The sequence below is a fragment of the Solanum dulcamara genome, chromosome 5, assembly GCF_947179165.1.
Source record: "Solanum dulcamara chromosome 5, daSolDulc1.2, whole genome shotgun sequence".
NCBI lineage: Eukaryota > Viridiplantae > Streptophyta > Magnoliopsida > Solanales > Solanaceae > Solanum > Solanum dulcamara.
Window position 1 is genome coordinate 3,155,237 of NC_077241.1, and position 23,904 is coordinate 3,179,140.

A 23,904-nucleotide genomic window follows, 5' to 3' on the forward strand; every position below is an offset into this window, starting at 1 on the left:
GGTTGTGAATTGTGAGTATTCACAATAATAACGTCTGATTTGTTTGTTTCGTTATATGCCTATATCGCGTCAAATTGTTGGAGAACTTCGTATATTATTTTTGAAAATATTTTCTTATTGGTTAAATCGAAAATCGAACCGTTAAAGATCAAAAGCCTATACATCAAAAAAAATTTGAAATAAATATCATATTGATTTAGTTATCGATTTAGTATATTTAAAAATAAAAAATAAAACCAATAATATTTAAAACCAAACCGACAGATTTACACCCTCAAGACTACATAGATAAATTTCACCACTACATATGTGAATCACACTAGATACATACAAATACATGTATTTAGTGTGTATCCAATGTGATTCACATGTATTTAGAATATATGACTATATCGGTCGCCTTCTTCTCCATCTCTCTCGCCTCTTTTTCTATTTTTAGTATATAAAAATACATATATTTAAGTATATATTTTTCAATATAATATATGGTAGAAAATTTTGAATTAATAACAACATTCCATGGATAAAAATTAGTATATATGGTAGGATGTTTTCATGAGCTCTTCAAAAGCCTGAGCTCCTTCAACTTCACCAAATTGCGAGTGAAACTTGTACTTCCATGGAAATGCAGAAGAAAATCATGGCGTCGGAAGATCGACTCAGCGATTTGCCGGACTCGATCCTTCTCCACATTCTCTCTAAGGTCTGGGACGAAAATAAATCAGTTGTGAGAACCAGCGTATTGTCTACGCGATGGCGATTTCTTTGGATGTCCGTTCCACTGTCACTATTCTACAGTCTCCCTCATTCCCTCAATCATAACACCGAAACGGAAGTTTCCGATTTCATAGCTTCCGTTAATAGAGACCTTTATTATTGGAGATCGTCCGAGAAAATCGTAAAGTTCATAGTCGTTCTCCCTAGGTATGACAAAAGTTACGTTAAATAAGTTGATTTATGGCTACATTTTGCTACTAATTACACCTTGTTTGGATGGTTGGTACCAAATCGATTTTGTGTAATTGGCTTAATATTTTCTTCTCATTTTTATGATAATCATATTTTATCCTTTAGCCTACTTAGGTATTATGTGACGGCAAAGAAAGATACAATCTATCCAAACATTATATTAATTAAAACAATACAGTACGTAACAACCATCCAAACAGAGTGTAAAGTTGCTAATGTTGACGAGTTAACTCTTGGATTTCTCTTTAGGTACGACAAGAGTTATGTTAAAGATGTTGATTTATGGGTACATTTTGCTACTAAAGTTGCTAAGGTTGAATGTTTTACACTTGGATTTGGTTGGGGAAGTATTCCGAGATATGAGTTTCCTCAGTTTGCATATAAGAATAAGTATTTGAAGAGTTTGATTTTAACGAAATGTGAATTGAACCCTTTTGGTAGTATTAACTGGAGTCGTCTTAATTTTCTTTCAATCGCGTCTTTAAATTTGACGGATGGTGTATTGGAAAAGGTATTATCTGGTTGTCCTAATTTGGAGCATTTGGAACTGGAAAATGTTTTGGGGATTAGTCGTCTGGAAGTTAGCTCTGTGAAGCTGACATATTTGAGCATAAAAGATTACCAAAATGGGAATGATGACATTCGCCTCGAAATATTAGCCCCTCATCTGAAATATTTTGAACTTTTGGGGTGTTGCAATGAGATATGCTTGCAGCCGAGAAATGTGGCCTCACTTGTCAGTACAAGCATATGTTTAGAATATGAGGATTCGCTAGATGAAGAACGCAACTTGGAGGAGGAATGTAGCTATTTTAAGGAACTTCTTCACGGTGTTGGTCATGTGGAGAAACTTGAATTGTGTCCGTGGTGCATCCAGGTTTACTCATATTCTATCCAAAATTCAGTTTTTTTTTCTTGTTGCTATTTTCATTAGCTTACTAACCTTAATAGTTTGACTACTTAGAATAATCTGATAACCAAGTAGTACTAAAGAATTACATTCTCTTGGCCAATTTGGTTGGTCAGTGGCAGGTGAGAGAAACCTTTTTGAATTAAATTTTGGACAGAGCAGCATGTAAAATTTGGATTGATTTACATTGATCATACTCTTTAAGTTACGGGAATGGGTTTTTCTAAGTCTTTAATAGTCCATCTTTGGATTTCCAAACCAACTTTAATCACTTTGATGTGACAAAACCCCATCCTATAGTCCAAGTTGTTTTACGAATTATTCAACAATTTTCATGTCATATTTTAAGTATGTCACATTTCCTTGTTTCGACGTATTTTGATTTATCTATTTTGTTTACAAGTGCATGTCAATGCTGGAGTTGGAAGGCTGGCAGTCTCCACCATCAAGCCGAAAATTGTTAAAACTTAACGCTGGCTTAGAATCGCTGGACTTCCCCGGAATTTACAGCTTTTTACAGAGTTCAGTGGATCTTGAGACACTAGTGATTGACTGGTACAATTACGAACCAAGAGTAAGTTTGCTTTATACCCTTTTCTTTTTGTTATACTTCATGTTCTCCCTATCAAACAACTATCAGTGAAAGAAGAAGACAATATATATCAACATATGTAATCTTACGTTAATTAAGAAAAAGATCATAAAACTTTTTTCTGCCAAACAACCTTAGTGCTATATTTCAAAGATAATGATAAAAGGTTACAAATAGTTGGGACTTGACTGCCTTACATCTTCAAAAAAAAATCTTGAACCGGTTCAATCATCAAGTAAAGAGAAGGTTTGGCAACTCCCTTGACAACATTCACTAAGTAAATAGTCAGCTTCCACCCAAATATTTCTAATACCGTTTCAAGACACCATTTAAGCCTATAGGAAAGTGCAAATGCATCAGCCGTAATGTTTGTTCCATGGCCTAGCGGGACTGCATATGCCATAATGATATCAGAGAAAAGTTCCTCACTATGCCACCTGGTCCACATTGTTCTAGTTTGAAACTGTCCTCCATGTTTAGTTTTACCAATCCTAGATTAGGTTTGGACCATTTTACAATAATGCTTGTCTGTTAAGATGAGTATTTTTTAATGTGTTCACAGAAATTTCTCCCAGGAATGCATAGTTTGAATTCTGGAAATTTGTTTGAATGCTGCTGCTTTGTAAGGATTTCAGAATCTGCTTTAATCTTGAAAGTTGATGATTTCTCTTTGTTGAATCAGCTTGCTTATTATTATGTTTATCCACAATCAACTCCTTGACATTTTACTTCCATTTAAGGAGAATAAAGGATACATATTAGCGGATCCTTTCCTGCAGAAGGTGTTGTCGAGTTATGCAGATGAAGATGCACATAACAGGAGGTTTGAGACACATTTTAATTGCTCATTGCAACATCTCAAGACCATCAACTTTATGAACTTTTATGGTGCACTAAGTGAAAATAAGTCCATACTGTCATTGGTAAAATGTTTGCTCGAGAATGCAACAATGCTAGAAAAATTCGCCATTGCAGCCATATTAGAAGGGAGCGATACGTCTCAGGATTATGTTAAAATGAAACAGGAGTTCATGAGGTTTCCAAGATCTTCTCCGAACGCTTCCGTTGTATTTTCTTCTTCATAAACTTTGGTCCCTGTTGTTTCAATTGATTTGCAACAGACCTAACAACTTCCTATTTTTGATGAAAACTATTGTTGCTGATAAACAAGGTTACAATTGATTGTACTTGTCAGTGTTGAAGGAGTTATTAATAGTTTTTCATGTCTAACTAATATTGTACTTGAGAGTTGTTTCTTGAGTCCGAAAGAGAGTACTTGGGTTTTCCCGATAAGTAAAAACTGTAGCATGTCTGAATCTAACTAGGCTTCGCGTTGGTAAAAGGTGGAGGAAATGTATTAGAAGAAAAAGGGATTTTAGTTGTAAGATATTTAATGAAACTTGTGTGAAACTCATTTGGTTCCTAAAACGTGAGGTGAGTTGCTGATGCTACTCTTGAAGTGATTCAACATAATGTTTTCAAAATTTTTAATCAGAAATAAGATAAAGAATTTTAAAAAATGTTTTTTTTTATTTTTATTCATATTGTTTAATTGTGAATTGTCATCGTATTCTTGTATTATGAAAAATTAAGGCTGAAAATCCTCTTGCGAGCAAAAGTATTTCAAGATTCATTACATGTCTAAGATCTAAAAACTCTTTTTCGCCAAACTGAAAATTTAGGGGAAAACATTAGATTAGATTACGAACTAAAACTTTTTAAGTTATTGCAAATGTTAGATGATAATATAATATTATTTTTTTCAAATTTAGCAATATGTGAACAAAAATTAGACCCAAGTCTAAAATTATCCAAAAACTAACTTTTCGACGGCTATATTATTCATTAGACGCCATTTTTATATATACATAGTTTGTGAGACATCTATGGTATATATGCATTATTATTAGGGCAAAGGGTCTGATTTACCCTGAATTTTATGATATGGAGTTGATATATTCTCCGTTTAAAAATTAGTTTATATATACTCTTGCCGTTATTGAAATGACACATATATACCCCACCGTTACAAATTAAAAATACCTCACATATACCCCTTTCATCTTAAGGAAGTGAAAAAAAATAATTTTTTGATTTTTAATTTTTAAAAAATTCATGTATGGGTATATATCTTTTTTGAGAAAGTAAAAAAATAAAAAATTAAATTTTATATACCCATACATGTAAGAAATTTTTTTAACAAAGTTTAGGGGTATATATAATCTTTTTCACACAATTTTTTTTTTGACTTCTTTAATTATTATTATTTGAGTTTCTAATTCTTTTTTTACTTTCATTTTTTCATTCTTTGGTGTAAATATAAGAGAAATAAAAAAAGTGTGAATGAAAAAAAGAGAAAAAAATAAATAAATATTTAAAACTATTCTGCAGCTATATTGTAATTTAAAACTAATTTTTTTGATGTTAAATTGTAATTTAGTTTTTGTATCTATAAAAAAATGAGGGCATGTATAATAAATTTTACATTAAAAGTAGTGAGAAAAATAAACTTGACCATCTAAATAATAAATTTAAATTAGCCGTTGAATCAAAAAAATAAATTATGTGTGAAAAAGATCAAATATATCCTTATATGTATTATTTTTTTTAATAAAAAACTTTAAAAAATAATTTTAAAAATAATTTTTTCACTTTCATTAGAAGAAAAGGTTATATGTATGTATATATATATATATATTTCAAAAATAATTCATTTGTGAAAAAACTTATATATAGATTAGTAAAAAAAATAATTCTAATTTAATAAAAAATAATTTGTAATGGTGAAAAAGGTATATATATATATATATATATATATATATCATTTCAATAACTACAGAAATATATATAAAGTAGTTTTTAAACTGATATATGCTCTAAACTGCAATTGAAGGTTAAATACACTCAGGCAGGAGATAATCATGGCGGCGGCCGGAGGAGGAGACCGGCTGAGTGATCTGCCGGAGCCGATTCTACTACACATCCTCTCTATGTTACCTAACCGTAAACAAGTTGTTCAAACCAGCGTAGTATCATCGCAATGGCGATTTCTTTGGAAATCTGTTCCAGCATCACTCAATTTCAACTTCCCAGGATTCCCCTTTGATGATAGAAAAATAAACAAAACGAAAATTCTTTTCGCTTACATAGCTTCTGTTAATAGAGAGCTTCATTATTGGAGTTCTTGCGAGAAAATTAAATCATTTAGGGTTTTTCCTCAAAAATACGTGGTGTTTATTGATCATGATGTTGATTTGTGGGTGCACTTTGCTACTAATATTGGTAAGGTTGAAGAGTTTACGTTGAAATTTCGTATTATGACTTTTCCAGATTTTGGGTATGAGTTTCCTGAATTTGCTTATAGGAATACGGTTTTGAGGAAATTGGTGTTAGGGAGTTGCCAGTTGAGACCTTCTGGTAATGTGAAGTGGAGTAATTTGGTTTCTCTTTCGATTGGGGATGCGGGTATGAACGAGGCTGTAATGGAAAAAGTATTATCAGGTTGCCCTAATTTGGAATGCTTGGAATTGGATAAAGTTATTGGTATTCGTCGTCTGGAAATCAGCTCTGTGAAGCTGAGAAAATTGATTGTAACGATTTATGAAACAGAAAATGCTGATGATGAATACTATTGCCTCGAAATTCATGCCCCGTATATTCGACATTTGGAACTCTGGGGATTGTGCTGCGATGATATACACTTTCAGCTGAGAAATGTGGCTTCACTTGTCACTGCAGTCCTTTCCTTACATATTGATTTTTCTGACCGTAAAAGTGATAAATTGGAGGAGTGTAGATATTTGCAGGAACTTCTTCACAAAGTTGCCCATGTCGAGAATCTTGAATTGGGTCCCTGGTGCATCGAGGTTTGTTCATACCCTTGACTATCCAATTAAGATTTTGATTTTTCATTTTGCAACTTATTATTTGTTATTGAATTCATCAGTTTAGTTACATTAACAATATCACTGCTTACTATAATATTATAACTATGTTTGTAAGTACTAAAGAATAACATTCTCTTGGCCAATTTTTGTTGGACAGTGGCATGTGAGTGAAACAAGGCCTATTGAACAAAAAATAAATATGATGAAAATTGTGAGGATAAAGAGTTTACAATAGGATAGAAAACATTTAAAATTTGGATTGGTTTACAGTGATCATACTCTTGAAGTCATGTGAATGGGTGTTGGCCTAGTGATCAATGAAGTGGGTTGAGCAGTTCAAGACAAAAACATTAGATGATTTCTTTCCACCTGTTCTAGCCTTGGTTGACAAAGTTACCTAGTACCTATTGCTTGTGGGAGGTGGCAAGTTTCCGTGGAATTAGTCAAAGGTGCGCGCAAGCTGGTCCGGACACCACGGTTATATAAAAAAAGGTCATGTGAATGTGTTTTTCCAAACCACAGCATGCTTAGTGTAAGTGTAGTCCCACTACTTGTATTCTGGATATGGGGTGGGTGTAGGCAAACCTTACCCTTACCTTTGTGGGGGTTTTCCAAGTGTTTAAAAACCAATCCGTAGATTTCCAAGCCAACCTTGAACACTTGATGTGGCTTGTGGCAAAACAGTCCTATAGTTGAAGCTGTTTTTACGAATTATTGAACAATTTTCATGTCATTTATGAAGTATGTTGCATTTCCTTGTTTTTGACGTATTATTTTGGTTTCTCTATTTGGTTCATAAGTGCTTGTCCATACTGGAGTTGAAAGGGTGGCCTGTTCCACCATCACGCTGGAAATTCTTAAAACTTAATGCAGCCTTAGAACAGTTGGACTACCCTGGAATTTGCAGCTTTCTATCGAGTTCATCAAATCTTGAGACATTGATCATTGACTGGTGCAATCGCAAACCAAGGGTAAGTTTCTTTTAGATCCTTGTTTTTGTTGCTTAGTGTAAGTAATATAAGAAACTATCAGTGAAGTAATATAAGAAACTATCAGTGAAAGACGATATATGTCAATATATTTCTGATCTTAAGTGCTTTAGGAAAAAAATCATTGAACTTTCTTTTTGTTTTTCTTCTAAATTGAAACCACCTTACTGGTTTGTAGACAATTATAAAAGGTTACAAAGAGGGGATTTGACAGCCTTACCTCTTCAGAAAAGGGGCATGACTTGAACCCTCAAGTAAAGAGAAGATTGAGGAGGTTCAATCTTTTGCAAAATTTTAGGAGATAAGCCTCTAATGTGTAAGCAAAAATGGTGTTTCTGGATAGGAGGACTTATCTTTGGCAGAATTTATCACCTTTTTAATTTGTCTGCAATCAACTCATTTGCTTTCTACCTAAAGGAGAATAACTGGTTAATATATCGGATTTTTTCCTGCAGAACCTGTTGTCAAAGTACACAAATGTTGATGAACGATGGAGGAGATTCGTGACACATAGCTTTAACTGCTCATTGCCACATCTAAAGACCATCAAGTTCGTTAACTTCTATGGAAAAGTAAGTGAAAATAAGTTTGTACTGCCATTGCTTAAATGTTTGCGCAAGAATGCAACAGCGCTAGAGAAGTTTGTCATTGCTTGCAAATTCAGAGTGAAGTGATGTTGTGTCTCAGAATTATGTCGTCAGGAGTTCTTAAGCTTTCCAAGATGGCCGCACACTTCAGTTGTCTTTCCTTGTTGATAATCTTACGCGACTCTCTTTTGTAGTGATAGTGACATACATAATAACCTTTTACTTTTGGTTTGAAACTGGTTTGTAGTTGATAGATGAGGTTTGGATTCTACTTATCAGTATCCAAGTAGTTGTTTGTAGTTCTTCATGTCTAAGCACAATGTATTTTTTTCCTCTGATAATCATGTAAAAAAGCTTGCTCTAAGGTTGAATGTCATTTTGCGGAAATAGTATTTCATTTCTATTGATTGTACTTGTCAGTGTCGAAGGAGTTGTTAATAGTTTTTCATTTCCAACTAATGTTGTACTTAGAGAGTTGTTTGTTGAATCCGAAAGAGAATACTTGGGTTCTCCCGATAAGTAAAAAGTGTTGCATGTCTAAATTTAACTAGGGTTCGTGTTGGTGAATGGTGGAGGAACTTTTTTAAAAAAAAGAAGAGGATAGATATTAGTTGTAAGATATATAATGAAATTTGTATGAATCCTCATTTGGTTCCTCAAACGTGAGGTGAGCTGTTGATTCTACTCTTAAAGTGACTCAATATAATGCTTTCAGAATTTTTAACCAAAAAAAAAAGATAAAAGAATAAAAAAATATTTTATGATTTCTATTTGTATTATTTAATTGTAAATTGTCATCGTATTCTTATATTGTGAAAGAAGGGGAGCCTTGGAGTAACTGGTAAAGTTGCTGCCATGTGACCAGGAGGTCACGGGTTCAAGCCTTGGAAACAGCCTCTGGCAGAAATGCAAGGTAAGGCTGCGTACAATAGACCCTTGTGGTCGGGCCCTTCCCCGGACCCTGCGCATAGCGGGAGCTTAAGTGCACCGGGCTGCCCCTTTTTATTCTTATATTGTGAAAAATTATGACTGAAAATTCTATTTCAAGATTCATTACATATCTAAGATCTAAAAACTCTTTTTGACCAAGCGAAAATTAGATCATGAACTAAAACTTTGTAAGTTATTACAAAAGTTAGATGACAATATAATATTATTTTTTTGGTAAAATTTAGCAATATATGAATAAAAATTAGATACGAGTCGAAAATTTCCAAAAACCTTACTTGTCAAGAGCTATATTATTTATTAGACGCCATTGTTATATATGCATAATTTGTTGGACGCTGATTATATATATGAACCACTTTTGTAATAGGACTTATGCTCTAAACCACAAAATTGAGAGTTATATTTGTGCATTTTCCCTTTATTATCCCTATCGATTTCAATTGAAATATGTTTGAGGTTTTGCTTCTTATTTAAGTCATTTTTTTTAATTTTATACATTTTAAAGGCATAATATATAAATGTGCTTTTTAATATTATCTCAGCTAGGGCTGTTCACAGTTTTGGTTAAAACCAAAATCAAACCGAAAATTTAACCAAACCGAATAAAAAAACCGACATTCAGTTTGGTTTGGTTTGGTTTGGTTTTAAATTTGAAGAACCGATAATATTTGGTTTGGTTATGGTTATAGAAAAAAATAACCGAATAAATAACCGAACCAAACCGATAATTATATACTTAAAATTTATAATTATTTATATGTATAATATTAGTTTTTCATAAATAATTAAAGATATTTTATACGTTTTAATTATTAATTTAATATTAATATACTTATTTTTAAGGCCCAACAATCCAAACTCAACTCTCAAGCCCAATTATAAATTCTAATAAACACTAAACAGCGGTCCAAGTCCAACAATCCAACCTCATTAGCCCAACTCTCAAGCCCAATTCTAAATCCTAAATTCTAAATCCTAAATTTCTAATAAGCACTAAGCACTTGAGCAGTAGGCACCAACATAAAGTAAAAGTTAAAACTTTAAAACCCTAGTATCTGTTTTCCTTTTACATTTTTGTTCCTCTCACGTTGGTTTCTCACAAAGTCACAGACTCACAGTCATAGACTAACAGTGAAGGCTCAAGAGCAACCTCAACTCCTCAACCCCAAGTATAAGATTGTCAAATTTTGAGAAGGTTTGTAAGGAGTTTTTCAAATTTTAAATTGATTTTAAGTTGTTTTCTTTTTTTTCCGAATGTTTAAGTTGTTTCATTTTCTGTTTTGAACCTCTGTGGGTCGTGAGGAAAAAAGAGCTTCATAAGAATTTGAAGAATGTAGAGAGAGAATATTTGAATTGTCTCGGCTAGTCATAAACTGAATAACCGAATCGAACCAAACCGACAATAACCAAACCCGTGGTTATTATTTTACTTGGTTTGGTTATGATTTTAGACATTTAATAACCGATTAAATTGGTTTGATTATGGTTTTAATCAATAACCGACCCAAACCGAACCATGAACACCCCTAATCTCAGCTGACATCTATATCCTTCAATTTTGGACGTGCATAAGTAGATATTTTATAACTTGAATAAAATTGAACAAATAGACACATACATCCTATGTGGTGTCCGAAGTTCTAAGTATATTATGTCACGTGGGATGCATATATGTACTTATTCAATTTTTATATATATTTAACTCAAAGGTGGAGAAAATAAATGTCACAAGTCAAGTTAAATCACATAATTGTATATTATGCCTTTTTAAATCCCAAGGCCATCTCCAATTCATGTCAAATTTTGTACCAAATGCTATATTTGAAGCAAAATTTGGTACAAAGTTGCTCCAACTCATGCCAAATTTTGCACCAAATTTGGTGTGTGAATAGTGTAGCACCAAATTACCAATTGTCATTTATTATTATTTTATTATATCATACTTTTAATTAAATATTATATAAATTTGGTATGTTTTAATTAAAATATTTTATTAGTTTTATGTAATATTTTTATAATATTAATTTTAAATTAAAAATTTTATTTTTTTTATAAATTATTTTCCTTTACTTGAATTTTTTTGAAATTAAATTTATGTTAATTATACTATAAATTTGAATTGGATATAAGTATAATTAATCCTGACAAAAATTAAATATGCAAAATATAAATCGGTGAATAAATAATACAAAGTACTTTAGAATTATCAAAAATAATAAACATTGAACAAACATCAGATTATTTCTAGATCCACCAAAAAAGAAGCTTATTTTGAACTATGTAATGCATTAATAGAGCATTTATGGAAAAAGTATTGTCAGGTTGTCCTAATTTGGAGTGCTTGGAATTAGAAGAAGTTGTTGGTATTCGTCGTCTGGAAATCAGCTCTGTGAAGCTGAGAAAACTGATTGTAACGATTTATGAACCAGATTGTCATGCTGATGAATACTATTGCCTCGAAATTCATGCCCCGTATATTCAACATTTGGAACTCTGGGGATCCTGCTGCGATGAAGTACACTTTCAGCTGAGAAATGTGGCTTCACTTGTCACTGCAGTCCTTTCCTTACATATTGATTTTTCTGACCGTAAGAGAATTCGAAGAAGGGGTGTAGATATTTGCAGGAACTTCTTCACCACGTTGCCCATGTCGAGAATCTTGAATTGGGTCGCCCATGCATCGAGGTTTATTGTTACTCTTGGCTATCAAATTCAGATTTTGTTTTTTCATTTTGCGACTTATTATATATTGAATTCATCAGTTTAGTAGCATTAACAATATCACTACTTAGGATAATATTATAACTATGTTTGTAAGTACTAAAGAATAACATTCTCATGGCCAATTTTTGTTGGACAGTGACAGGTGAGTGAACCAAGGACTATTGAACAAAAAAAATTATAATGGAAAGAAATTGTGAGAATAAAGAGTTTACACAATAGGATATATAACGTTTAAAATTTGGATCGGTTTACAGTGATCATACTCTTGAAGTCATGTGAATGAGTGTTGGCCTAGTGATCAATGAAGTGAGTTGAGCACCATGAGTATCAATTTCCAAGAGAAACAAAAATATTAGGTGATTTTTTTCCATTTGTTCTAGCCTTGGTTGACAAAGTTGCCTAGTACTTGTTGTTGGTGGGAGGTGCAAGTATCCCGTGGAATTAGTTGAGGTGCACAGAAGCTCCGTGAAATTAGTTGAGGTGCGTGCAAGCTGGTCTAGACAGCATAGTTACTGTACAAATTGGTTCTGAGCTTCAGTGAGCTTAGAACCTTCTTGTGGAAGTACAAATCAGAGAAAACATGAAGGCACACACAGAAGATTGAAGAAGAAGAAGCAGAAGCGAGAAGAGAGAGAAGAGAGAGAAGAGAGAGAAGAAGAAGGAAAGAAAAATATCTTTCTTACATTTTCTGATACTGTGTATATTCTACACACACTTTTTATGAGTGTATATATCCATATACTTATACACTTGACCAACACTCAAAACAACAATCCACCAATTAGTTATAACCAACTCAACTAACTAACTGCCTAATTAGCATTTTAACAGACCTTGGTCAAATGACCAAACAGTCCCTAGCTTGCTTAACCTCTGACACTCCCCTTCAAGCTAGGTGGGGTAAAAATGTTCAGCACCCCTAGTTTGGAAAGAAGATATTCATGCTGAGCTTTAGACAACCCTTTTGTTAGTATATCTGCTGGTTGCTCTTTAGTTGAAAGATAGTGTACTTCAAGTAGACCTTGTTGCAGCTTCTCTCTAATGAAGTGACAGTCTATTTCTATATGCTTTGTTCTTTCATGATACACTGGATTTGCAGCAATCTGGATTGCAGCTTTGCTATCACTATACACCTGCACTGGCAACTCTACTTCAGCTTCTACTTCCTTCAACAAACCTAGCAACCAGACTAACTCTGACACAGTTGAGGCCATGCTTCTGTATTCAGATTCAGCTGAGCTTCTTGACACTGTGGACTGCTTCTTGGCCTTCCATGATATCAGTGACTCTCCAACTTTTATCATGTATCCAGTGACTGATTTTCTGGTTAGGGGGCAAGCAGCCCAATCTGCATCACAATAAGCACTAACTTGGTTGTCTGAGTGGCTTGAGAGTAGTATGCCCTGTCCAGGTTGTCTCTTTAGATACCTGACTACTCTTAGTGCAGCATCCATGTGGGACTTTTTTGGTTGATTCATGAATTGACTCAATGTCTGAGTGCTAAAGGCTATGTCTGGCCTTGTCATGTTGAGATATAGTAGCTTACCTATAAGCCTTTGATATGCTGATTGATTTATCAGGGGATCATCTGATTCTTCTTGACTTTTGTTCACATCATCATACTGTTTGGATGTCAACTTGACATTTACATCCATTGGAGTGCTTGCTGGTTTGGCTGCTGTCATTCCCATTCCTGAAATGAGTTCAAGTGTATACTTCCTCTGATGCATAAGTATTCCTTCTGCAGATCTTGTAAATTCAATTCCAAGAAAATACTTGAGCTCCCCTAAGTCTTTCATTTTGAAAGCCTTTTGTAGAGCTTCCTTGGTTTCTTCTATTAGCTTCAAGCTGCTGCCAGTGATCAACATGTCATCTACATACACAAGTACTATTGCAATTCCTTCTGATGACTTGTTAATAAACAAGGAGTAGTCATATTGGCTCTGTGTAAACTTCATTTTCAGAAGGGCTTCAGTGAGTTTTTGATTCCACTGTCTTGGGGCTTGTTTGAGGCCATACAAAGACTTTGTCAGTCTGCACACATTCTCCCCTTGACTGACAAAACTTGGAGGAAGCTGCATATATATTTCATCTGTCAAATCTCCATGCAAGAAGGCATTAAAGACATCCATCTGATGGATGTGCCAGTGTTTGGCTGCAGCAATAGACAGAATAGTTCTCACAGTTACCATTTTAACCACTGGAGAAAAAGTTTCTGTGTAATCAATGCCTTCTTGCTGGCTATACCCCATTGCAACAAGTCTGGCTTTGAATCTGTCTATCTCCCCTGTAGATTTATACTTGACTTTATATACCCACCTGCAGCCAATAGCCTTTTTGCCAGCAGGTAGAGGTGTAACCTCCCAGGTATGATTACTCTCCAGAGCCTGAATCTCTGCTTGCATGGCCTCAATCCATCTTGAATCTTTTATGGCTTCAGCATATGTGGAAGGTTCAGACACAGTGGATGTAGCTGCAATGTAGCACTGATAAGAGGGGGACAGATGAGAATAGGTGACATAATTAGAGATAGGATAAGGAACATCTTTAAGTGTATTGAAGGAGACAAAATCCTTCAGCCAAGCAGGAGGATGTTTAGGTCTTGTTGACTGTCTAGGAATCACTGCAACAGGAGGCCCCTCAGGAATAATCAGATCATCCTGTAGCTGCACTTCAGGGAAGGGCTGAGTGGCCTCAATATGCTCAACATCTGCAGATATAGAAGTCTGGTCATCATCAGGTGATAGTGCAGCCTGGTCAGAACCTGGTGAGATCACATGATCAAGTGTAGAGAGCACTGATCCTTGCAGGGTGTCCAGAAACAGCTGCTGATAAGATGACCTGTTATCTGTGGCAAATGGAAAAATATCTTCTCTGAAGAGAACATCCCTACTCACAAAGAATGATCTGTTAGACAAATCAAATAAGATGTATCCTTTATGCACTTCAGAGTATCCCATGTGGACAGCAGACCTTGATCTAGACATAAGTTTGTCATGTTCAGTAAGATTTTTTGCAAAAACCAAGCAGCCAATTGTCCTTAAGTGAGACAATCCTGGTTTGGCACCATAGAGTCTTTCATAAGGGGATTTGAAACCAAGAACACTGCTAGGAAGCCTGTTAATAAGATAAGTGGCAGCCAGTACACAGTGACCCCAGAACTTAATGGGAATTTTACCTTGAAATCTTAGTGCTCTTGTTACTTCAAGTAAATGTCTATGTTTCCTTTCAGCAACACCATTTTGTTGAGGGGTGTAAGGACAGGATTTCTGGTGTATGATACCTAATTCTTTAAACAGATCAACACAAACTGAGTTAACAAACTCTGTACCATTATCAGTCCTTATAGCTTTGACAGTTTTCCCAAACTGATTCTTAACATACTTCAGAAACAATGGAAGAGACACACAAACATTTGATTTCTGTTTAAGCAAGAATAACCAAGTCATCCTTGAGAAATCATCAACTACTGTAAGAAAATATTTGTTGCCATCAAAGGTAGCTGTTTTGTAAGGACCCCAAAGGTCAATATGTAACAAGGCAAAACAGCCACTACTTTTGATACTACTAGAAGGAAATATAGACCTGGTTTGCTTAGCCATTGGACAAACAAGACATTGAGAAATTTGACACATAGTGTGTTTAGTCATAGTAAACATTTTAGCAAGTAATGTTGAAGAGACATGTCCAAGCCTTTGATGCCATAACTCCACTTCTGCAGTTGAATCCTTGTCTGTGAGATGATTTGAATCAACAACAAGAGCAGACTCTCTACTAGTGCTTTGAGATAATTGTCTCCACAACAGATATAAGCCTCCTTCTTCTCTACCAACCTCCTTCACCTTCCCAGTGTAAAGCTCCTGGAAAACACAAAAGTCAGGGAAGAAGGACACTGAGCATCCTAATTCCTTTGTTAGTTTGCTGACTGACATCAGATTATATTTGAACTCTGGAATGTGAAACACATTAGTGATAAGACTTCTAGTTGATAGACTACATGAACCAATGTGTGTTACTTGTGTAGTGCTACCATTTGGTAAGGACACTTCCTTAGGAATATCTAGCTTTAGCAGAGACTTCTTTTCCAGCATATTCAAATTTGATACCATATGGTTTGTTGCACCTGTGTCTATAATCCAGACATCACTATTTTCAGTGACAAACAGAGCTTTACCTGCAGTATTTGCCTTATTGTCATCAGATGTAGTAACTCTTGCTTGTGACTGTTGACTCAGCATTTTTAAAATTTGATCATACTGCTCTTTTGTGAATGTGCAGCCTTGAAGTAATTGTTTGACATCTTTTTCAGCTTGACTAGTAGTGATGACAGATGTGCTGCCCTCAACTGATTTTTCATGCACATTGGTGTTCAAACCATAAGAGAAATTAGCATGACTCGAACTGGAGGCACTTTGCATCTTCTTCTTTGACTTAAAGTCTGGTGGATAGCCAACAACTCTGTAACAGTATTCCTTAGTGTGACCTCTACACTTGCAAAAATCACATACGAGCAGTGTATTTTTCTTGAACTTGTGATTTGCACCTGAGTTAATCACACCTCTAGAATACATTGCTGCTGACTCTAAGGTGGATGCATTTAGGCCCAAGGTATTGATGCCTGTAATAACAGACTTTTGACTCTCATCTCCTACTACCATGGCATAGGCCTGATTAACAGTTGGTAATGGATCTATCATGAGTATCTGACTCCTAGCCTGATGATACGAATCATTTAGCCCCATTAAGAATTGATATAACTTTTGTCTGTTCATGTGAACAACAAAGCCTCTGGATTTTTCACAGTTACAACAAGGAGAAGGTACTAGCACCTCAAATTCATCCCATAGAGCTTTTAGCTTTGTATAATATGCAGAAACTGAAGTTGTCCCCTGCTGCAGAGTTGTGATTTCTTTGTGTAGACTGTAAGTCCTTGAACCATCTACTCTATCAAATCTCTCTTGTAGGTCACTCCATACATCCATTGCGCTTGAAGCAAACGCAATTCCACTCAGTAGACTTTTTGACACTGAGTTCATCAGCCATGACAAAACTATAGCATTTACCCTCTCCCATTGACTCCATAATTCCTCGCCATACATCTCCTTTCTACATGTGCCATCAACTAGCCCTAATTTGTTCCTTCCTAATAGAGCTAGTTTGACCGACCGATTCCATAAAGTGTAGTTCTCCACACCAATCAATTGAAACGAAATAATACTAATTCCACTTACATCTGTAGGGCTTAAGAACAGTGGATGGTTGTAATCGATACCTTGCCCAGACATGGACTGATTCAGCTGGACTCGTTGACCTAGGTTTTCTTCACCCGTCATTTTCAACCTTTCTTCCTGTTTGTTGTAGTTGTATGAACGATCTTAACTTCGATCTGTAGATCGACCAAAGATTTTTGACGAATCTATGAATCTGACTGATTCTTTGACTCCGAAAAATTTAACAGCTACCACAATGAACAACTGTGATACTTGCTCTGATACCATGTACAAATTGGTTCTGAGCTTCAGTGAGCTTAGAACCTTCTTGTGGAAGTACAAATCAGAGAAAACATGAAGGCACACACAGAAGATTGAAGAAGAAGAAGCAGAAGCGAGAAGAGAGAGAAGAGAGAGAAGAGAGAGAAGAAGAAGGAAAGAAAAATATCTTTCTTACATTTTCTGATACTGTGTATATTTTACACACACTTTTTATGAGTGTATATATCCATATACTTATACACTTGACCAACACTCAAAACAACAATCCACCAATTAGTTATAACCAACTCAACTAACTAACTGCCTAATTAGCATTTTAACAGACCTTGGTCAAATGACCAAACAGTCCCTAGCTTGCTTAACCTCTAACAGTTACCATAAAAAAAAGTCGTGTGAATATTCTTTCCAAACAATAACATATTTAGTGTAATCCCACAACTTGTGGTCTAGGGAGGGGGTGTGGTGTAGGCAAATCTTACCCCTATCGTTGTGGTTTTCTACAAGTGTTTAAAAATCAATCTGTAGATTTCCAAGCCAATCTTCAACATTTCGATGTGGCTGGTGGCAAAATACACTCATACTGTTGAAGCTGTTTTTACAGATTATTGAACAATTTTCATGTCATTGGTTAAGTATGTTGCATTTCCTTATTTTGACGTATTTTGGTTTATCTATTTGGTTCATAAGTGCCTGTCCATATTGGAGTAGAAAGGGTGGCCTGTTCCACCATCAAACTGGAAATTCTTAAAACTTAACGCAACCTTAGAACAGTTGGACTACCCTGGAATTTGCAGCTTTCTATCGAGTTTATCAAATCTTGAGACATTGATCATTGACTGGTGCAATCGCAAACCAAGAGTAAGTTTCTTTTAGATCTTTATTTTTGTTACTTAATGTAATTAATATAAAAAAAACTATAGTGAAAGATGATATATGTCAATATATTTCTGATCTTAAGTGCTCGAGGAAAAAATCATTAAACTTTATTTTTGTTTTTCTTTTAAATTGAACCATCTCGCTGGTATGTCTCATAGAGAATGATCAAAGGTTACTAAGAGGGGAGTTGACAGCCTTACCTCTTCAAAAAAGGGGCAAGAACTGAATCCTCAAGTAAAGAGAAGATTGGGAAGGCTCAATCTTTTGCAAAATTTCATAGACAATGTGTAAGCAGAAATGGTGTTTCTGGGTAGGAGGATGGCTTATCTTTTGCAAAATTTATCACCTTTTTAATTTGTCCGCAAACAGGCTATATATATCTGTTAATCCTCAGAATATTCAATACGGAATTTCTGAAATAATATCTTCTTCTTCTTCTTTCTGCACTTCCTAAAAATCGTGTGATATACAGCCTTCGAATGGTTCGCAGTCACCAGAATTTGGAGTACCTCTATTTTGGTGAGTAACTCGTTCTATCCTGGGAGGAAAGATTCCAAAATCTCGGATACGTTGAGGGAAATAATTTCCTTAAAGACACACTGTGTATTCAGTGGGCTCGATTTTGTTCTTATAATAATTTTTCATATACTGTTATTATTTCCAGTCAGATTCTGTCTTTTATTACTTTCAGAAGTTATTGTTACTGTTTAATATTTTTCAATACAATTAGGTAACAATCTTAAGGAAATTACTGTTTTTTATTTATTTATTTTTAAACTGTATTCTGTTTTGGAGACTAAAACCTGTGTGGTTTTCTACTCCGTATGAAATAAATATTCTGACTTGAAGAGTATAAAAACTTCGTTGAAATATTAAAGTTCATACTTGTATAACGATTTGAAGAGTATAAAAACTTCATCGTTGTTGTTGTAAAATGTCTGATATTCTGAAATATTAAGACAGTTTGTCTATTTTGACAGTGAAAAAAAATGACAAGTTATACTGCTACTACTTCTGCGACTGTTGCTGCAATAAGCTGCACTTTTGTGGCACCGACGAAAAATTTTCTAGAGCCAACTTCAAAGGATGGCAGCAAAGGGTGTTCTTTTGACTTACCACTATTGGTATGCAGAAGTTCACCAACGAAGACCCTCCTATGCCTGCTGCTGATATGCCGGCCAATGAAAAATTTATAATTACTGAGGCATGGACAGAGGCAGATTTTCTATGCAAGGGCTACATCCTAAGTGCTTTGGATGATGACTTGTACAATATCTACAGTGCTGTAAAAATTTCTAAAGAATTGTGGGATGCACTTGAGAAGAAGTATAAGACTGAAGATGCATGCTTGAAAAATTTTGTGGTTGCTAAGTTTCTAGACTATAAAATGATAGATAGTAGAACTGTTGGAACCCAAGTTCAAGAACTACAACTTATTTATCATGACCTTATTGCTGAAGGTATGGTAGTTAATGAAGCATTGCATTTCAAGTGGCTGCAATGATAGAAAAGTTGTCTCCTTCGTGGAGAGATTTCAAAAATTATCTAAAGCACAAGCGCAAGGAAATGAAGTTGGAAGATCTTGTGATTCGTCTCAAGATTGAGGAAGATAACAAAATAACAAAAAAGAAGTTGCGCGGAAATTCAACGATCCTGGGAGTGAACATCGTTGAAGATACTGCTCCAAAGAATAAGAAAAGGAAGAAACCTTTTGGAAAGAATGAGGAGCAGAACAAGAAAAAGTTCAAGGGCAATTGTTATAATTGTGGGAAAGTTGGCCACAAAGCTCCAAATTGTCGTCTTCCGAAAAAGGACAAAGGAAAGGGACAAGCCAATATGGTGGAAAATAAAGAAGGTATGGATGATCTGTGTGCAATGCTATCAGAATGCAACCTGGTAGGAAATCTCAAAGAATGGTGGCTTGATTCGGGAGCTACGTCACATATTTGTGCAGTACGCGAAGCCTTCTCTACTTATTCCCCTGCAGCACCTAATGCGACTATCTACATGAAAAATTCTGCAACGGCTAAGATTGAAGGATATGGTAGAGTATTTCTGAAAATGACATCCAACAAGGTGGTGACGCTGAACAAAGTTTATCATGTTCCAGAAATGCAAAAGAACTTGGTGTCTGCTGGTCTTCTTATCAAGAATGAATTCAAGTGTGTTCTAGTTTCAGACAAAGTAGTTGTCAGTAAGAATGAAATGTATCTAGGAAAAGGCTACCTCACTGAGGGTCTTTTCAAACTAAATGTAATGGTTGTTGATGATAATAAAGTTCAAACTTCTTCTTATTTACTTGAGTCAAATAATTTATGGCATTCACGTTTAGGACATGTCAATCATAAAACCTTGCAAAAACTGATTAACTTAAATATATTACCTAACTTTGATTGAAATAAATCAAAATGTCAAGTATGTGTTCAATCTAAGTATGCTAAGCATCCTTATAAATCTATTGAAAGGAATTCTAGTCCCTTAGAATTGATTCACACAGACATTTGTGATATGAAGTTTACACCAACTCGTGGTGGAAAAAAATATTTTATAACTTTTATTGACGATTGCACTCGATATTGTTATGTGTATTTGCTTAATAGTAAGGATGAAGCAATTGATGCATTTAAGCAATACAAGAACGAAGTGGAAAATCAATTGAACAAAAATATAAAAATGATTAGAAGTGATAGGGGTGGAGAATACGAATCTCCTTTTGAAGAGATATGTTTAGAATATGAAATTATTCATCAAACTACTGTCCCTTACACACCACAATCAAATGGAATTGCGGAAAGGAAAAACCGAACATTAAAAGAAATGATGAATGCTTTATTAATAAGTTTTGGTTTACCGCAGAACTTGTAGAGGGAAGCTATCCTTACAGTTAATCGAATACTCAACAGGGTGCCCCACAGCAAAACACAATCTATTCCATATGAACTATGGAAAGGAAGAAAACCCAAGTTGAAATATTTCAAAGTGTGGGGTTGTTTAGCAAAGGTCCAAGTTCCTTTGCCCAAAAGGGTAAAAATCGGACCAAAGACCGTGGATTGTGTTTTTATTGGCTATGCTACAAACAGCAAAGCTTGTCGATTTTTGATTCACAAATCGGACAATCCTGAAATTCATGTTACTACGGTAATTGAATCAAATAATGTTGAATTCTTTGAAAATATTTATCCGTATAAAACTGAATGTGAGTCCTCAAGCGAAAGATCTAAACGACCACGAGAAGAACCAAATGAAAGTAAACCAACCGAAGAAGATCCAAGGCATAGCAAACGCTAAAGGATATCTACTTCCTTTGGACCAGATTTTGTGACATTCTTGCTTGAAAATGAGCCTCAAACATTTAAAGTTGTAATGTTTTCTTCTGATTCAGCATTTTGGAAAGAGGCAATCAATAGTGAGATTCAATCAATTTTGAATAACCATACATGGGAATTGGTTGATCTTTCTCCTGGAAATAAACCTTTAGAATCAAAATGGATTTTTAAAAGGAAAATAAAAGTTGATGGCACTATTGATAAATATAAGGCAAGACTTGTGGTCAAAGGTTATAGACAAAAAGAAGGTCTTGATTCCTTTGACACATACTCGCCAGTTATAAGGATAACATTTATTCGGTTGTTAATGGCACTGGCAGCTGTATATGGTCTTGAAATCCATCAAATGGATGTTAAGACAGCTTTCTTAAATGGAGAATTGGAGGAAGAAATTTACATGGAACAACCTGAGGGTTTGTAGTTCCAGGTAAAGAAGGGAAAGTGTGCAAACTTGTTAAGTCACTTTATGGACTTAAACAAGCACCTAAACAATGGCATGCAAAATTTGACCAAACTATGTTGGCAAATGGATTTAAGATTAATAAGTGTGACAAATGTGTTTACATTAAAAATACTCCAAATCATGAAGTCGTTGTTTTTTTATATGTTGATGACATGTTGATAATAAGTAAAGACATTGACGATGTAAATGCTACGAAGCGTATGCTTGCTAGCAAATTTGACATGAAAGACTTAGGGGTTGCTAACTTGATCTTAGGAATTAGGATCCATAAAACTCCACAAGGTTTAGCATTGTCACAATCACATTATATTGAAAACATACTTGATAAGTTCAAGTATTTAAATTTTAATGTTGCAAAAACTCCAATTGATGTAAGTTTTGCACTTTAAAAGAATGAAGGTGAAAGTGACTCTCAATTGGACTATGCACGAGTTTTGGAAAGTTTGATGTATATTATGAATTGTACACGACCATATATAGCATGTGCTATTAGCAAGTTGAGTCGATTCACGAATAATCCAAATCAAACTCATTGGATGACAATGAAAAGAGTCCTAGGGTATTTGAAACACACCCAAAACTATGCTTTGCATTATAATAAATATCCCGTAGTAATTGAGGGATATAGTGATGCAAACTGGATCATCGGATCATCTGAAGTTAAATCCACAAGTGGATATGTTTTCACCATTGGTGGAGGAGCAGTGTCTCGGAAATCATCAAAACAGACATGCATTGCCGCTCTACAATGGAGTCTGAATTTATAGCTTTAGACAAGGCCGGTGAAGAAGCTGAATGGCTCCGAAATTTTTTGGAAGATATTCCATTTTGGCCCAAACCTTTGGCACCCATATGCATACATTGTGATAGCCAAGCGGCAATACGGAGGGCAGGAAGCGTTATGTATAACGGGAAATCGCGTCACATTCGACGGCGACACAATAATGTTAGACAACTACTCTCTAGTGGTGTTATCACTATTGACTACGACGGCGACTCAATCTTTTGCAAAATTTCATAGACAATGTGTAAGTAGAAATGGTGTTTCTGGGTAGGAGGATGGCTTATCTTTTGCAAAATTTATCACCTTTTCAATTTGTCTGGAAACCGGATATATATATATATGTTAATCCTCAGAATATTCAATACGAAATTTCTGAAATAACATCTCCTTCTTCTTCTTTCTGCACTTCCTAAAAATCGTGTGATATACAACCTTCGAGTGGTTCGCAGTCACCAGAATTTGGAGTACCTCTATTTTGGTGAGTAACTCATTCTATCCTGGGAGGAAAGATTCCAAAATCTCGGATACGTTGAGGGAAATAATTTCCTTAAGGACACACTGTGTATTCAGTGGGCTCGATTTTGTTCTTATAATAATTTTTCATATATTGTTATTATTTCCAGTCAGATTCTGTCTTTTATTACTTTCAGAAGTTATTGTTACTGTTTAATATTTTTTCAATACAGTTAGGTAACACTCCTTTGCTTTCTACCTAAAGGAGAATAACTGGTTAATATATTGGATTTTTTCCTACAGAAACTGCTGTCAAAGTACACAAATGAGGATGAACGTCGGAGGAGATTCGAGACACATTGTTTTAACTGCTCATTGCCACATCTATAGACCATCAAGTTCATTAACTTTTATGTAAAACCAAGTGAAAATAAATTTGTATTCCCATTGTTGAAATACTTGCAAAAGAATGCAACAGCACTAAAAAAGTTTGTCATTGATTGCAAAACCAGAGGGAAGTGATGTGTCTCTGAATCATGTCATCAGGAGCTCCTAAGCTTTCCAAGATCCTCTCCGCATGCTTCAGTTTTCTTTCCTTGTTGATAATCTTACGCCACTCTCTTTTGTAGTGATCGCAACATACATAACAACCTTTTACTTTCGGTTTGAAATTGGTTTGTAGTTGATTGACAAGGTTTGGATTCTTCTAATCAGTATCGAAGTAGTTGTTTGTAGTTCTTCATGGCTAAAGAACAATGTATTTTTTCTTTGATAATCATGTAAGAAAGCTTGCTCTAAGGTTGAATGTCATTTTGCAGAAATAGTATTTCTAGATTCATTACGACTCAATGGGCTTTTTTCTTTCGGCATGTGTTGTTTTTTTATTGGTGAAAAATTGAGG

General features: G+C 34.8%; 2 protein-coding genes and 1 pseudogene across 2 annotated transcripts; all 3 read left to right on the plus strand.

Moving 5' to 3' along the window:
- Positions 1-640: 640 nt before the first annotated feature.
- Positions 641-3,717, plus strand: LOC129889836 (F-box/LRR-repeat protein At3g03360-like). Its single transcript, XM_055965293.1, has 4 exons — positions 641-797; positions 951-1,846; positions 2,283-2,453; positions 3,212-3,717. The coding sequence occupies exons 1-4, from the start codon at positions 641-643 to the stop codon at positions 3,554-3,556; spliced, it is 1,569 nt and encodes a 522-aa protein (XP_055821268.1). The 3' UTR covers positions 3,557-3,717.
- Positions 3,718-5,343: 1,626 nt separating this feature from the next.
- On the plus strand, positions 5,344-8,315 carry LOC129888794 (F-box protein At5g03100-like). Its single transcript, XM_055963810.1, has 3 exons — positions 5,344-6,337; positions 7,159-7,329; positions 7,803-8,315. The coding sequence occupies exons 1-3, from the start codon at positions 5,393-5,395 to the stop codon at positions 8,019-8,021; spliced, it is 1,335 nt and encodes a 444-aa protein (XP_055819785.1). The 5' UTR covers positions 5,344-5,392; the 3' UTR covers positions 8,022-8,315.
- A 2,872-nt stretch (positions 8,316-11,187) lies between these two features.
- Positions 11,188-23,852, plus strand: LOC129888795 (uncharacterized; annotated as a pseudogene).
- The last annotated feature ends 52 nt before the right edge of the window (positions 23,853-23,904 follow it).

Excerpts from the sequence above, each read along its gene's own strand:
- LOC129889836 (XM_055965293.1), top strand. The coding sequence starts at position 641 with ATGGCGTCGGAAGATCGACTCAGCGATTTGCCGGACTCGATCCTTCTC. Across the intron at positions 1,847-2,282 it reads TGTGTCCGTGGTGCATCCAG|TGCATGTCAATGCTGGAGTT; the intron begins GTTTACTCATAT and ends TTTGTTTACAAG. Across the intron at positions 2,454-3,211 it reads GGTACAATTACGAACCAAGA|GAGAATAAAGGATACATATT; the intron begins GTAAGTTTGCTT and ends CTTCCATTTAAG.
- LOC129888794 (XM_055963810.1), top strand. The coding sequence starts at position 5,393 with ATGGCGGCGGCCGGAGGAGGAGACCGGCTGAGTGATCTGCCGGAGCCG. Across the intron at positions 6,338-7,158 it reads TGGGTCCCTGGTGCATCGAG|TGCTTGTCCATACTGGAGTT; the intron begins GTTTGTTCATAC and ends TTGGTTCATAAG. Across the intron at positions 7,330-7,802 it reads GGTGCAATCGCAAACCAAGG|AACCTGTTGTCAAAGTACAC; the intron begins GTAAGTTTCTTT and ends TTTTTCCTGCAG.